Here is a 14,979-nt window from a genome sequence, read left to right on the forward strand (position 1 = left end):
GGACATTTTCAGCTTCCTGGAACTGTGTAAAGATCAAGTTCAATCAATCAAGTTTATTTTATATAGCCCTTCGTACATCAGCTAATATCTCGAAGTGCTGTACAGAAACCCAGCCTAAAACCCCAAACAGCAAGCAATGCAGGTGTAGAAGCACGGTGGCTTCTACACCTAAAGATCCTTGCGACATGGGGCTGAGCATTATGATGCTGAAACCTGAGGTGATGGCAGCAGATGAATGGTACGACAATGGGCCTCAGGATCTCGTCACGGTATCTCTGTACATTCAAATTGCCATCGATAAAATGCAATTCTGTTTGCTGTCCGTAGCTGGTAGGGGCACCTATAATAACCCCACTGTCCCCATGGGGCACTATGTTCACAACGTTGACATCAGCAAACTTCTCACCAACACGCCTTCTCTGGCAACAGCTCTGGTGGTCATTACTGCAGTCAGCATGCCAATTGCACACTCACTCAAAACTTGAAACATCTGTGGCATTGTGTTGTGTGACAAAACTGCTTTTTTGTCCCCAGCACAAGGTGCACCTGTGTAATTATCATGCTGTTTAATCAGCTTCTTGATAATGCCACACTTGTCAGGTGGATGGATTATCTTGTAAAAGGAGAAATGCTCACTAACAGGGATGTAAACAAATTTTTGCTCAAAATTTGAGAGAAATAAGCTTTTTGTGCCTATTGGACAATTTCGGGGATCTTTTATTTCAGCTCATGAAACCAACACTTTACATGTTGCATTTATATTGTTGTTCAGTGCATAAGTAATCAGAACGTATTAAAGACATCACTCCAACACATACAAGTCTAAATTCGCATTTCCTTTAAATCGATGACGGATGGATATAGACAGGTTGGATATATACACAAATGTTCAACGTCCACACAAGTCTGTTACATTGGACCCAGTATAAAAATGAACATGCAGTGGTGGGTCAGGGCAGTATTTGGCATAACAGTTTCTTCATGACCTTACAGGCACTTAAAAAAGATATTGCCTGTATAGTGTTCAGATGTAGCACAGCCCCATCTGAGCTTAAATATTTAACCTTAGAGAAATTATGTAAAGTGGTATTTCCCTAAATCTAGAACCCCCAAAAATGTAAGTACCCATTAAACAGCATTTTGTGTCACCTCAATCCAATGCCACTAGCAAAAGCATTTATTGATATATAATATATTTGAAGAAAGCGCAAATTACAAGAAAAAGTGAAGTGAAAAAAAAGAATCAAACTACAGGTTGTAGCTACACTAAATGACTTAAGATGTAAAAGATTTCTAACTCTTAAGGTGAATTATAAACAAGGTACTATTTGAGCTCAAATAATAACTATTGTCTTACAGCTTGACCTTAGAAACTGACCCGACTGCCAGCATTGACATGATACTAACCCATCACATTCAATTTGACCTGCTTACATGCACTGGAACGTCTTTTGAAATATCTAGTAGTGAATTGTATGCCAGTGTTGAGCCAATCCACGTGCCTCTTTTACAGAAAGGATATGTCCCAAAAAAATGTGATGGTAGCTCCCATTCCAGTGCTATTTATTGTGTGTCAAAGAGACGAGTCCATACATTACGCTAACAGAGTAGACCCAGCACAGTCAGTTGCACCAGTAGGTCACTGTCACATTGCAGAAGGTAGATGTATTAAATGGCTGACTCTTTATTTTCTCTTTGCGTGTCGAGTGGCGCCCCCTCTCTCTTCTCATTTGCTTTAAGCTATAATCAGAAGCATTCTCAGCATTTTTTTTCTCAGCAGCTTTCACATTTCGGGTTGCTGCTCAGCAGTAAGGGTCGGCCGTGGCTCCGGCGACTCGTAGCGTTGGAAGTTCCTTTTCCTTATTTTCTCAGGAGCTTTCCTCCAGAGAACGACCTCCTAGTAATAGAGAAGAATTACATCAACACTAGTCACAGTGATCCTCTCATAGGTTATTGTAAATGTGCATATTGAGATGAGTCGATCGCTTTCAATAATACTATAGGCCTACTTCCTTGTTTTGAGTTCAAACTACTGTAATATTTAACTACTGTAATATGTTGCTGCCACAGATATACACTACATGACCAAAAGTATGTGGACACCATCGAACATCTCATTCCAAAATCATATGTATTAATATGGAGTTGGTCCCCCTTTGCTGCTATAACAGCCTCCACTCTTCTGGGAAGGTTTTCCACTAGATGTTGGAAGATTGCTGCGTGGACTTACATTCAGCCACAAGAACATTAGTGAGGTTCGGCACTGATGTTAGGCGATTAGGCCTGGCTCGCAGTCCGCGTTCCAATTCATCCCAAAGGTGTTCGATGGGGTTGAGGTCAGGGCTCTGTGCAGGCCAGTAAAGGTCTTCCACACCGATCTCAACAAGCCATTTCTGTATGGACCTCGCTTGGTGCACGGGGGCATTGTCATGCTGAAACAGGAAAGGTCCTTCCCCAAACTGTTGCCACAAAGTTGGAAGCACAGAATCGTCTAGAACATAATTGTATGCTGTAGCGTTAACATTTCCCTTCACTGGAACTAAGGGGCCTAGCCCGAACCATGAAAAACAACCCCAGACCATTATTCCTCCTCCACCAAACTTTACAGTTGGCACTATGCATTGGGGCAGGTAGCATTCTCCTGGCATCCGCCAAATCCAGATTAGTTTGTTGGACTGCCAGATGGCGAAGAGTGATTCATGGCGGCGAGCTTTACACCACTCCAGCCGACGCTTGACATTGTGATCTTAAGCTCGTGTGCAGCTGCTCGGCCATGGAAACCCATTTACTAAAGCTCCCAACGAACAGTTCTTGTGCTGATGTTGCTTCCAAAGGCAGTTTGGCTGTGTGCTCGATTTTATACACGTGTCAGCAATGGGTGTGGCTGAAATAGACAAATCCACTAATTTGATGGGGTGTACACATACTTTTGTATACAGTACCAGTGAAAAATGTGGACACCTACTCATTCCAGGGTTTTTCTTTATTTTGACTATTTTCTACAATCGTAGAATAATAGTGAAGACATCAAAACTATTAAATAACACATATGGAATCATGTAGTAACCACCAAAAAAAAAAGTGTTAAATCAAAATATATTTTGTATTCTTCAAAGTAGCCACCCTTTGCCTTGATGACAGCTTTGCACTCTTGGCATTCTCTCAACCAGCTTCATGAGGTAGTCACCTGGAATGCATTTCAATTAAAAATGTGCCTTAAAAGTTATTTGTGGAATTTCTTTCCTTCTTAATGCAGCTGAGCCAATCAGTTGTGTTGTGACAAGGTAGGGGTGGAATACAGAAGCTAGCCCTATTTGGTAAAATCCCAAGATCAGCTCAAATAAGCAAAGCGAGATGACAGTCCATCATTACTTTCAGACATGAAGGTCAGTCAATCTGGAAAACTTCAATAACTTTGAACGTTTCTTCAAGTGCAGTCGAAAAAAACCATCAAGCGCTATGATGAAACTGGCTCTCGTGAGGACCGCCACAGGAAAGGAAGATGCCGAGTTACCTCTGCTGCAGAGGATAAGTTCATTAGAGTTACCAGCCTCAGAAATTGCAGCCCAAATAAGTGCTTCAGAGTTAAAGTAACAGACATCTCAACATCAACTGTTCAGAGGAGACTGTGTGAATCAGGCTTTCATGGTTGAAATGCTGCAAAGAAACCACTACTAAAGGACACCAATAATAAGAAGAGACTTGCTTGGGCCAAGAAACACAAGCAATGGACATTAGACCGGTGGAAATCTGTCCTTTGGTCTAATGAGTCCAAATTTTAGATTTTTGGTTTCAACCGCAGTGTCTTTGTGAGACGCAGAGTAGGTGAACAGATGATCTCCGCATGTGTGGTTCCCACCGTGAAGCATGGAGGAGGATGTGTGATGGTGCTTTGCTGGTGACTCAGTGATTTATTTAGAATTCAAGGCACACTTAACGAGCATGGCTACCACAGCATTCTGCAGCGATACACCATTCCATCTGGTTTTCGCTTAGTGGGACTGTCATTTGTTCTTCAACGGGACAATGACTCAACACACCTCCAGGCTGTGTAAGAGCTATTTGACCAAGAAGGAGAGTGATGGAGTGCTGCATCAGATGACGTGGTCTCCACAATCACCCGACCTCAACCCAATTGAGATGGTTTGGGATGAGTTGGACCGCAGAGTGAAGGAAAAGCAGCCAACAAGTGCTCAGCATATATGAGAATTCCTTCAAGACTGTTGGAAAAGCATTCCAGGTGAAGCTGGTTGAGAGAATGCCAAGAGTGTGCAAAGCTGTCATCAAGGCAAAGGGTGGCTACTTTGAAGAATCTAAAATCGAACACTTTTTTGGTTACTACATGGATTCCATGTGTGTTATTTCATAGTTTTGATGTCTTCACTATTGTTTTACAATGTAGAAAATTGTGAAAATAACGAAAAACCCTTGAATGAGTAGGTGTGTCCAAACTTTTGTCTGGTACTGTATATAGTTTGTCTGGTACTGTATATAGTGTATCTGCAGTCTTGGAACAATAACGACAGACTGGTAAATGGAGGTTGGCTTTGATGTTCTGTACCTGCTGTTTGAAGTATCTCCTGTCCTCCTCATCCACCAGCACCAGGTTGAGGAAGTACCGCACAGAGAACTTCTTGTTGACGTCCCTCATGGTGGCTGTCAGGTCGTAGCCAGCCAAAAACAGACGGATGGGAATGGACTCTCCTAAGAGCGAAAGAACAGGCATGAAGAGGATTGTGAAACAAGTTCCATGGCAAGAAGAGACAGATGTACACTAGTCCTGAAAACATTATGCTGCTTTGGTGAGGCGGATTAACAAAATAAAATAGACAATGAAATAAAAATCATAATATTGGGACAAATCAACACCATATTGTGCTTACCTTTCACAGGGGCGCCATCCATTATGTCATACTTGGCAACAGTGTCCGTCTCTGTAGTTGTGCTAGGCCCTGCGAAGTAATGTCACATGACCAAATACATACATTTCACACTGTTCTTAAAGCAAACGCAGAGACTACAGGGATGTTTTAGGTTCACAAAATTTGAAATCTGAAGAATCTGGAACATTCAATAATTTTAAATAAAAATGCTATTTAAAAGAGTAACATCTTATGCCGTTTTAAGTTAACTTTCTCTTTAAGTAAACCTCATCTCACCTATTCCAGTCATCTCCTTCTTTATCAACTGAAGTTCCATGTGCTGGATTTTGATTCTCACCAGAAGGAAATAGATTTTACCCACAATGACATCTTTCAGGTGGTATCTGAGAAGACAGTTGAGGTCAGGTCAAGTTATACATTTATAATAATGTATATATAAATTCTAATCATTTATTACATTTATGACTTCTAAATTCTGAATCTGAAACTGATTGACATGTATTTGCTACTGTGCTATGGTTTGAATGCATGCATGTCTTATAGTGGTATATATATATATATATATATCTTACTTGGACTTGTTGTATTCAAACTCTATGTGTAGACAGTCTTCAATGCCAACTTCCATTTTAATGGAATTATTCACATCAGGGTAAGTAGCCAGCTGATGGACAATGAGCTCATACTCTTTCACCAGATCAGACAGTCTCCTCATTACTGTCACTTTGAGGAAATATCTACAGGAAATAACAAAAGGAGAGTTATGGATGGCTTACAACAATGCAAATTACATTCAACCGACACACTGCTTATATTCATAAGGTGGATGCAGCAATGACAACAAGAAGCCATCAGATGCAGTTTCACAGATCATCTCAAGCTGTGCCAATAGAAAGGGACGATGCAGAGTACATCTGGTTATGACAGAGTCTTGTGCGCTAACCTCAGTCGAACATTGGTTCCAACGTAAGATTCATAGGGCTTCTCCACCTGCGTGAACTCAAAGTCGTAGCTTCGGTTCTGGGTCAACTCCCCTGGCAGGGCAAGCTCCTTCACCAGGTTCACAAACTCATGTGTGTTGCTTTTATCACTGAAGAGCTCTGAAAGAAATAGACCACAAGTTTAAACACCTCTGTTAGGGTCATCACATCATCACACACAGGAACCTCACATTTCCAGTAAGCACATCCGTTGTACCGAGGGAAAAAAATTTTTTAACAAAAGTATAAATAGAGGAGTCCTAAATCTATTAACCTAGATTGTCCTGTATTACATTTTAACTTTTGTCCTATGATCAGACATTCAGATATTAATATGTTATTTGTAGGCTTCCCAAAATTCCTCAGTCAGTTTGACAACATTGAACCAACACTTAGTAATGGTCAAGGAATCCTCACAGAAACACTTTGTCATCAGGCCAGAGTGTGTGCTGTGGACTGTGGACAACTGCGGTTTTCACATGACAAGCACATGCTTTGCTAAGCGGTTTAGCATAAATGAGACTGATAGCGCACTTGGTTTGTGAACCAATGAACAATGCATGGTTGGTGTTTGAGGTGGGCGCTGTTGTTAGGTTACAATGTCAAAATATCAATTTACACAAACTCACCAATCTGCCCAACAAACTCAATTCGAATCCCCTGGTGTTCTAGTCTCTTGCCTGTCTGCCTCACATTGAGATTCACCTTACAAGAAAACACAAACAAGTTATGGGGTATTGACATAGGACACAGTTGCTATGTTTCCCTTAACTTGTCAACATTCAGAAAGTTTGCATAAAAAATAGATGTGACAATTGCCTGCTACGGTGCGTTTCCATTTAACTATCCCGACGATAAAAACACCTTGACGTAATGTCATCACACCTAAAGAAAAAAACTATTTTTCACAACCTACAGTGTCGAATAAAAATGAAGTGGTTAAAGTGTTTCCATTAGCCATTTACGCAAATAACCTAATAAAGTGGCGACAGCCTGTAGCCTATGCCCTCCCACCTATCTGTTACATGTCTCAGGTAGCCCCGGGAAAACCAGCATGGATAGAATGCAATAACTGACAAATATTTGCCACATTCTAATAATTCTCGTCAACATATCACCACGGCCGGCCTGTGCCATGTTGAAACTTCAACTGTAATAATTATTGGATGGTGAAACTTGCCAACCAACCAGAAAAGCAAGGCGAAGCAATTCAGGCATTCCTGAAAGTCAGGACAATCACTGTGCTGCAAAAAAACATCACTTTTCTAGTTGAACATTTTTATTTTGAAAGCAGTAGGCATTTAGAATTACATGTGGAATGGCACTTCAGAGTTGAGCGATGAGGTCACGTGCCCCGCGTACCTTCAAAAGTATTTGTTGCAATAAAGAAATGTCATGTCAAATGTGTGTATGTGCGCAACGCTCACCTTCCCAGAGACTGATTCTCCATCATAAAAAAGGTAGTTCTTCTCCACTTTTCCATCCTCTGTTTTGAGTTCTGCGGTCTTCCTAGTCTCTGCATCATTGAGTAGGACATCAATTTCACACACAGGACCAAATAAACCACCCAGGAAACTCTGAAACACAGGAAGACTTAATAAGTATACAATCATCTCAAAAAGGCACATACAATCGCATAACGTTACACAGGCACAGAATCTGCTAACCTGACAGCTGACGTTAACACAGTCAACATTTCTAGTAGTTTTGACTGGATTGAGCGCTCCGCGTACCCTCGATAAAGATGAATGGAGGATTGTTCATGCATTGTGTGCAAACTGACGTTTTTTCGAGCTGACGATTGTATACTAGCCATGTCCAACTCTGATTGTGAGATGAAGTTACGTCAGGATGCCACTGGGCCGCTAGCAAAGCCGGGAGAATAGGAATGCAGGGAAAGGGATACGGAAAGGTGGATTTCGAGGGAGGAATGGGGGAAGAAAATTAGAAGGAAGAAGTAGGTTGAATAGAATGAGGCAGAGGTTGAGTGTGAATCTGTTGAACGATGGCGGAAAAGAGGGAAATGGTGTATGGAAGAAGATTGGGGTCAAATACAAAGAGTGAACTGTGCCCCCAGACCGAGTTCTGGAGGTGAAATGGAAGTGAATGAGGGAGATTTAAGTTAGGTGGAAGGTGTGGTGAGGAGTGCAGAGCCCGAGCCTTACATTGATGGGCATGGTTATGATGAAGACTAGTTTGGTCCAGTGGGAATGAGATTTTGAGAGAAAGTGGAGCCAGGCCTTTTGACTGATTCACTACATGGAACAACAGATCGTTCCACACAAAAAATTAGTGGTATCAGGTTGGGCGGAATATATGTTGGTTGCTGAAGGTAACCCGAAGAGGACTTGTGATGTTTGCTTGTGTTTTTCCCCCCCAGAGGGAGTGAGCACTCTGTGCGACGTCGCACCAAACGGCAGACCCGGTGGGGAGCGTGGTGAAAGAGGTAACACAGTCTGTTCTTTTTGAGATTTGTATCAGCAGGGCATGGAACAGAGGGATGTGTAGTTTCGTGGCCATGATCCCTGTGCGTACACTGAACAAAAGTTAATGCAACAATTTCAAAGATATGAACTGTAAGGAAATTAGTCAATTGAAATAAATAAATTAGGCCCTAAATCTATGGATTTCACAAGTAGGAATAGAGATATGCTTTTATTTTTTTTATTTTTTTAAAGGTATCTCATGTAACTAGCATTTGCCTCATGCAGCGCAACACATTTCCTTCGCATGGAGTTGATCAGGCTGTTGATTGTGGCTTGGGGAATGTTGTCCCACACCTCTTCAATGGCTGTGCAAAGTTGCTGGATATTGGAGGGAACTGGAACACACTGTCATAAACGTCAATCTAGAGCATCCCAAACTGCTCAATGGGTGCAGTGCATTCAGAAAGTATTCAGTCCTCTGGACTTTTTCCACATTTTGTTACATTACAGCCTTATTATAACATTTATTAAATTGTTTTCTCCCTCATCAATCTACACATAATGACAAAGCAAAAACTGGTTTTAGAAATGTTAGTACATTTATTAATACAAATTTAGAAACAATACATTTACATAAGTATTCAGACCCTTTATTCAGTACTTTGTTTAAGCACCTTTGGCAGCGATTACAGCCTCGAGGCTGTAATCCTGATTATTATTTGACCATGCTTGTCATTTATGAACATTTTGAACATCTTGGCCATGTTCTGTTATAATCTCCACCCGGCACAGCCAGAAGAGGACTGGCCACCCCTCATAGCCTGGTTCCTCTCTAGGTTTCTTCCTGGGTTTTGGCCTTTCTAGGGAGTTTTTCCTAGCCACCGTGCTTCTACACCTGCATTGCTTGCTGTTTGGGGTTTTAGGCTGGGTTTTTTGTACAGCACTTCGAGATATTAGCTGATGTACGAAGGGCTATATAAAATAAACTTGATTGATTGATTGATTGAGGCTTGGGTATGACGCTAAAACCTTGGCACACCTGTATTTGGGGAGTTCCTCCCATTCTTCTCTGCAGAGCCTCTCAAGCTCTGTCAGGTTGGATGGGGAGTGTCACTGCACAGCTATTTCCAGGTCTCTCCAGAGATGTTCAATTGGGTTCAAGTCCGGGCTCTTGCTGGGCGACTCAAGGTCATTCAGAGACTTGTCCCGAAGCCACTCCTGCTTTGTCTTGGCTTTGTGTTTAGGGTCGTTGTCCTTTTGGAAGGTGAACCAGTCTGATGTCCTGTGCGCTCTGGAGCAGGTTTCATCAATGATCTCTCTGTACTTTGCTCTGTTCATCTTTCCCTCGATCCTGACTAGTCTCCCAGCCCCTGCCGCTGAAAAACATCCCCACAGCATGACCACCATACTTCACCGTAGGGATGGTGCCAGGTTTCTTCCAGACGTGACGCTTGGCATCCAGGCCAGAGTTCAATCTTGGTTTCTTCAGACCAGAGAATCTTGTTCCTCATGGTCTGAGAGTCCTTTAGGTTCCTTTTGGTAAACTCCAAGCGGGCGGTCATGTGACTTTTACTGAGGAGTGGCTTCCGTCTGGCCACTACCATAAAGGCCTGATTGGTAGAGTGCTGCAGAGATGGTTGTCCTTCTGGAAGATTCTCCCATCTTCACAGAGGAACCCTGAAGCTTTGTCAGAGTGACCATCGGGTTCTTGGTCACCTCCCTGACCAAGGCCCTTCTCCCCCGATTGCTCAGTTTGGCCGTGCGGCCAGCTCTAGCTGGAGTCTAGGTGGTTCCAAACTTCTTCCATTTAAGAATGGAGGAGGCCATTGTGTTCTTGGGGACCTTCAATTTTTTGGTACCCTTCCCCAGATCTATGCCTTGACACAATCCTGTCTCGGAACTCTACGGACAATTCCTTCGACCACATGTCTTGGTTTTTGCTCTGACATGCACTGTCAACTGTGGGACCTTATATAAACAGGTGTGTGCCTTACCAAATCATGTCCAATCAATTGAATTTACCACTGGTGGACTCATTTGTAGAAACATCTCAAGGATGATCAATGGAAACAGGATGCACCTGAGCTCAATTTCGAGTCTCACAGCAAAGGGTCTGAATACTTATGTAAATAAGGTCATTTCTAAAACTTGTTTTCGCTTTGTCATTATGGGGTAGTGTGTGTAGATTGAGGAAAATGTTTTCTTTAATGCATTTTAGAATAAGGCTGTAACATAACAAAATACATTTGCCAAATGCACTGCATGTCTGGTAGTGAGTATGCAGGCCATGGAAGAACTGGGACATTTTCAGCTTCCAGGAATTGTGTACAGATCCTTGCAACATGGGGCCGTGCATTATCCTGCTGAAACATGAGGTGATAGCGGTGGATGAATGGCAAGACAATGGGCCTCAGGATTTCATCACGCTATCTCTGTGTATTCAAATTGCAGACGATAAAATGGATGTGTTAGTTGTCCGTAGCTTATGCCTTCCCATACCATAACCCCACCATGGGGACCTCTGTTCAAAGTTGACATCAGCAAACAGCTCGCCCACACGACGCTATACACGCTGTGAAGAAACTGGTAAGTGTCTTCACTGACATTTTCAACCTCTCCCTGACCGAGTCTGTAATACCAACATGTTTCAAGTAGACCACCATAGTCCCTGTGCCCAAGAAAGTGAAGGTAACCTGCCTTAATGACTACCACCCTGTAGCACTCACGTCGTTAGCCATGAAGTGCTTTGAAAGGCTGGTCATGGCTCATCAACACTATCATCCCAGAAACCCTAGACCCACTCCAATTCGCATACCGCCCAAACAGATCCACAGATGACGCAATCTCAATCGCACTCCACACTGCCCTTTCCCACCTGGACAAAAAGAACACCTATGTGAGAATGCTGTTCATTGACTGCAGCTCAGCGTTCAACACCATAGTGCCCATAAAGATCATCACTAAGCTAAAGACTCTGAGACTAAACACCTCCCTCTGCAACTGGATCCTGGACTTCCTGACGGGTCGCCCCCAGGTGGTAAGGGTAGGCAACAACACATCTGCCACGCTGATCCTCAACACGGGGGCCCTTCAGGGGTGTGTGCTTAGTCCCCTCCTGTAATCCCTGTTCACCCACGACTGTATGGTAAAACACAACTCCAAAACCATCATTAAGTTTGCTGACGACACAATGGTGGTAGGCCTGATCACCGACAACGATGAAACAGCCTATAGGGAGGAGGTCAGAATACTGCCAGGACAACCACCTCACCCTCAACATGAGCAAGACAAAGGAGATTATCGTGGACTACAGGAAAAGGAGGGCCGACCACACCCCCATTCACATCGACGGGGCTGTAGTGGAGCGGGTCGAGAGTTTCAAGTTCCTTGGTGTCCACATCACCAACAAACTTTCGAGGTTCAAACATACCAAGAAAGTCACACCAAAACATCTGGCATGGGTCCCCAGATCCTCAAAAAGTTATACAGCCGCACAGTTGAGAGCATCCTCACTGGTTGCATCACCGCCCGGTATGGCAACTGCTCGGCATCTGACCGTAAGGCGCTACAGAAGGTAGTGCGTACAGCCTAGTACATCACTGGGGCAAAGCTTCCTGCCATCCAGGACCTATTGTCAAAGACTCCAGTCACCAAAGTCATAGACTGTTCTCTCTGCTACTGCACGGCAATCGGTACCGGAGCGCTAAGCCTAGGTCCAAAAGGCTCCTTAACAGCTTCTACCACCAAGCCATAAAACTGCTGAACAATTAATCAAATGGCAACCCAGACTATTTGCATTGACACCCTCCCCCCTTTGTTTTTATACTGCTGCTACTCGCTGTTTATTATCTATGCATAGTCATTTTACACCTGCCTACATATACAAATGATTTCGACTAACCTGTATATAGCCTCATTGTTTTTGTGTTACTCTTTTATTTATTTTTTAAACTTAATTTTGTAAATATTTTCTTAATCCTATTTTCTTAAAACTGCATTGTTGGTTACGGGCTTGTAAGTAAGCATTTCACAGTAAGGTACCTGTTGTATTCGGTGCATGTGACAAATACAATTTGATTTGTCTGCCATCTGCCCGGTACAGTTGAAACCTAGGATTAATCCGTAAGGAGTACACTTCACCAGCGTGCTAGTGGCCATCAAAGGTGACCATTTGCCTACTGGAGTCTGTTACGACGCCGAACTCCAGTCAAGTCAAGATCCTGGTGAGGACGAGCATGCAGATGAGCTTCCCCGAGACGATTTCTGACAGTTTGTGCAGAAATTCTTTGGTTGTGCAAACCCAGTTTTTAACGATCCCGCAGATGATAAGGCCGGATGTGGAGGTCCTGGGCTGGCATGGTTACATGTGGTCTGCTGTTGTAAGGCCGGTTGGACATACTGCCAAATTCTCTAAAACATTGGAGGCAGTTTATGGTAGAGAGATGAGCATTACATTATCTGGCAACAGCTCTGGTGGACATTCTTGCAGTCAGCATGCCAATTGCATGCTCTCTCAAAACGTGAGAAAATTGATTTTAGAGTGTCCTTTTGTCCCCAAAACAAGGCACACCCCTGTAATGATCATGCTGTTTAATCAGCTTCTTGATATGCCACACCTTTCAGGTGGATGGATTATCTTGGCAAAGGAGAAATCCCCACTAACAGGAATGTAAACAAATTTGTGCACAAATTTGAGAGAAATATGCGTTTTGGGAGTATGGAACATTTCTGGGATCTTTAATTTCAGCTCATGAAACATGGGACCAACACTTTACATGTTGCATTTATATTTTTGTTCAGTATAGATTTGTGCCAGCACAGAGGGATAGGCCAACGAGTGATATATGCTTCAGTAAAGTTGGATTCTTAGCGTTCATAGCCATGGTTATCAACTGTACCGCAGAGATGGGACGTAAAGTCACAGAAAATAGATGTTGTGGCAGCTGCAGAGAAGTACTTGGGTGTACTAGATTTTACTTCAGAAGAGTTACAGGGTGTGCTGAGTGGTGGCGTCCCGTCCTCCCAAGACATTGGCATAGTGCAGGACAATATGGCGTTAAATATTGGAATAGGGTTTTAACTTGTGTAGAATTACAAAGTATAATTGAGTTATACTCCAGTCTAGTTGGTGGCGGTAATGCAACCGCAATTAAACCTCATAGAAAAATAAAATTTCTCGAGACATCCAGGAATTTTGTGTAGCTTTCATCGATAATCACCACAAAGTGGGAAATTATATAACTGCTACATTAGCCAATTGACGCCAACTAAAACGTGTTAGCTATCTAGCTACAGTTGGAAGAACACAGTGGGCCTCCGACCCCTGTCTGTCTGTGTTGATACCGAACCTAACGTCGTTATGCTAGGCTAGCTAGTCGTTAGCCAAGCTAGCAAACGAATTAGAAAAAAAAACGAAACAAATGGTCAAAGGATGACAATACCTTTAGCACATCTCTTTATGTATGTGTTGCTACTTCTTTCATTTTGAACTCACCATTTCAGCTGTTTAAACTGCTGTGACAGCTAGCTAGCCTCCGTGTTGCTAATTCCTGTGGTGATACACAAAACAGAGAAGCAGTATATCTGTGAATACAGAAGCAATGGCAACACATACATTTCAAAATAAAGGTCCAACGTCTAACGATGTAATTTTTTTAACCCACTGCTGCTGCAAATTTTCACATTCACTGTTTGCAGATGATTGAGTACTTTTCTGAAGGTTTTGGCAAAATCTCTATTGTCTACAGTAACTTTCTTTAGAAGAGGCAGTTTATATGTAATATCTTTTGACTTTGATATAGCAGCACTTTGTATCAAGCCAGCGTTACTTGGGGTGCATTCATAAATTCACTCTGGTTATCCACTCCAATTTCAGAGCACTCTCGTTTGAGTGTGCCTGAGCGCAGAATAACTGATGAATTTACTAACCCACAACACCCTTTTAATATGACCAGTGTCAGTAAACTTCGGCAACAAAACGCAATTCAATTGTTGCCAGCAGCACAGTTAGTGTACCGAGCGCAGTGGCGATTTTAGTGTGCCTGAGCGCAGTGACCAACAGTGGCGATTTTAGCATGTAAATCTCAGTGCCAGCAAAGCCACTACGCAATACAACACTAAACAATACATTAATTGCACTATAACGTTGACAAACAGTGCCCACAAAATGTTAAGACCAACAGCAGAGCTTTCTTTTCAGCATAATGGAGTGAATCCTTACCCCCGCTACACCTGGCTATCAGCAGAGACTTGTCTGGCAGCAAAACAGTTAATTCAGCCTTATTTACTGCCTTCTTAAAAAACATAGCTGATATGGCTGAATTGCTTAAACTAATGTGGGTTCTACTGACAATTGAGATGTACAAATATGGCATAAGAGGCAATCCATCATTTCAATTAAGGAATTAATGAGCGAGATAAGACGGATGTAGTCAATATAACTATTTGTTCAGCACTTTTGAAATGTAAAGTGACAGAATTCAGAACATGGGCTGTTTTTACAGTATTCTCCCTGTACAGCAAGTCAGAACCGTAGGATAAATAAAGGGGGCATAAAAGCAGACAATGTAAGTTCTTACAATATTAGATCATGACATTTCTCTAAAACAGGCTATAGGCTACATGTGCACCACCAAGTCAGAACAGTAGGCTAAGTTATGAGTAGGAAAGGGACCAAATTATTAGGGGAAG

At 42.6% G+C, this 14,979-nt stretch overlaps 1 protein-coding gene across 1 annotated transcript; it reads right to left on the reverse strand.

The window, feature by feature from the left end:
- Positions 1–701: 701 nt before the first annotated feature.
- On the reverse strand, positions 702–13,888 carry LOC139580423 (vacuolar protein sorting-associated protein 26A-like). The gene is made up of 9 exons (XM_071409083.1): positions 13,784–13,888; positions 7,291–7,440; positions 6,493–6,568; positions 5,827–5,983; positions 5,456–5,620; positions 5,160–5,266; positions 4,884–4,952; positions 4,562–4,704; positions 702–1,897 (listed from the first exon to the last, which is right to left on the reverse strand). Exons 1-9 carry the CDS (start codon positions 13,784–13,786, stop codon positions 1,784–1,786), a joined length of 984 nt encoding a protein of 327 aa, XP_071265184.1. The 5' UTR covers positions 13,787–13,888; the 3' UTR covers positions 702–1,783.
- Between the last annotated feature and the right edge of the window lie 1,091 nt (positions 13,889–14,979).

This window comes from Salvelinus alpinus, chromosome 7, assembly GCF_045679555.1.
Source record: "Salvelinus alpinus chromosome 7, SLU_Salpinus.1, whole genome shotgun sequence".
NCBI lineage: Eukaryota > Metazoa > Chordata > Actinopteri > Salmoniformes > Salmonidae > Salvelinus > Salvelinus alpinus.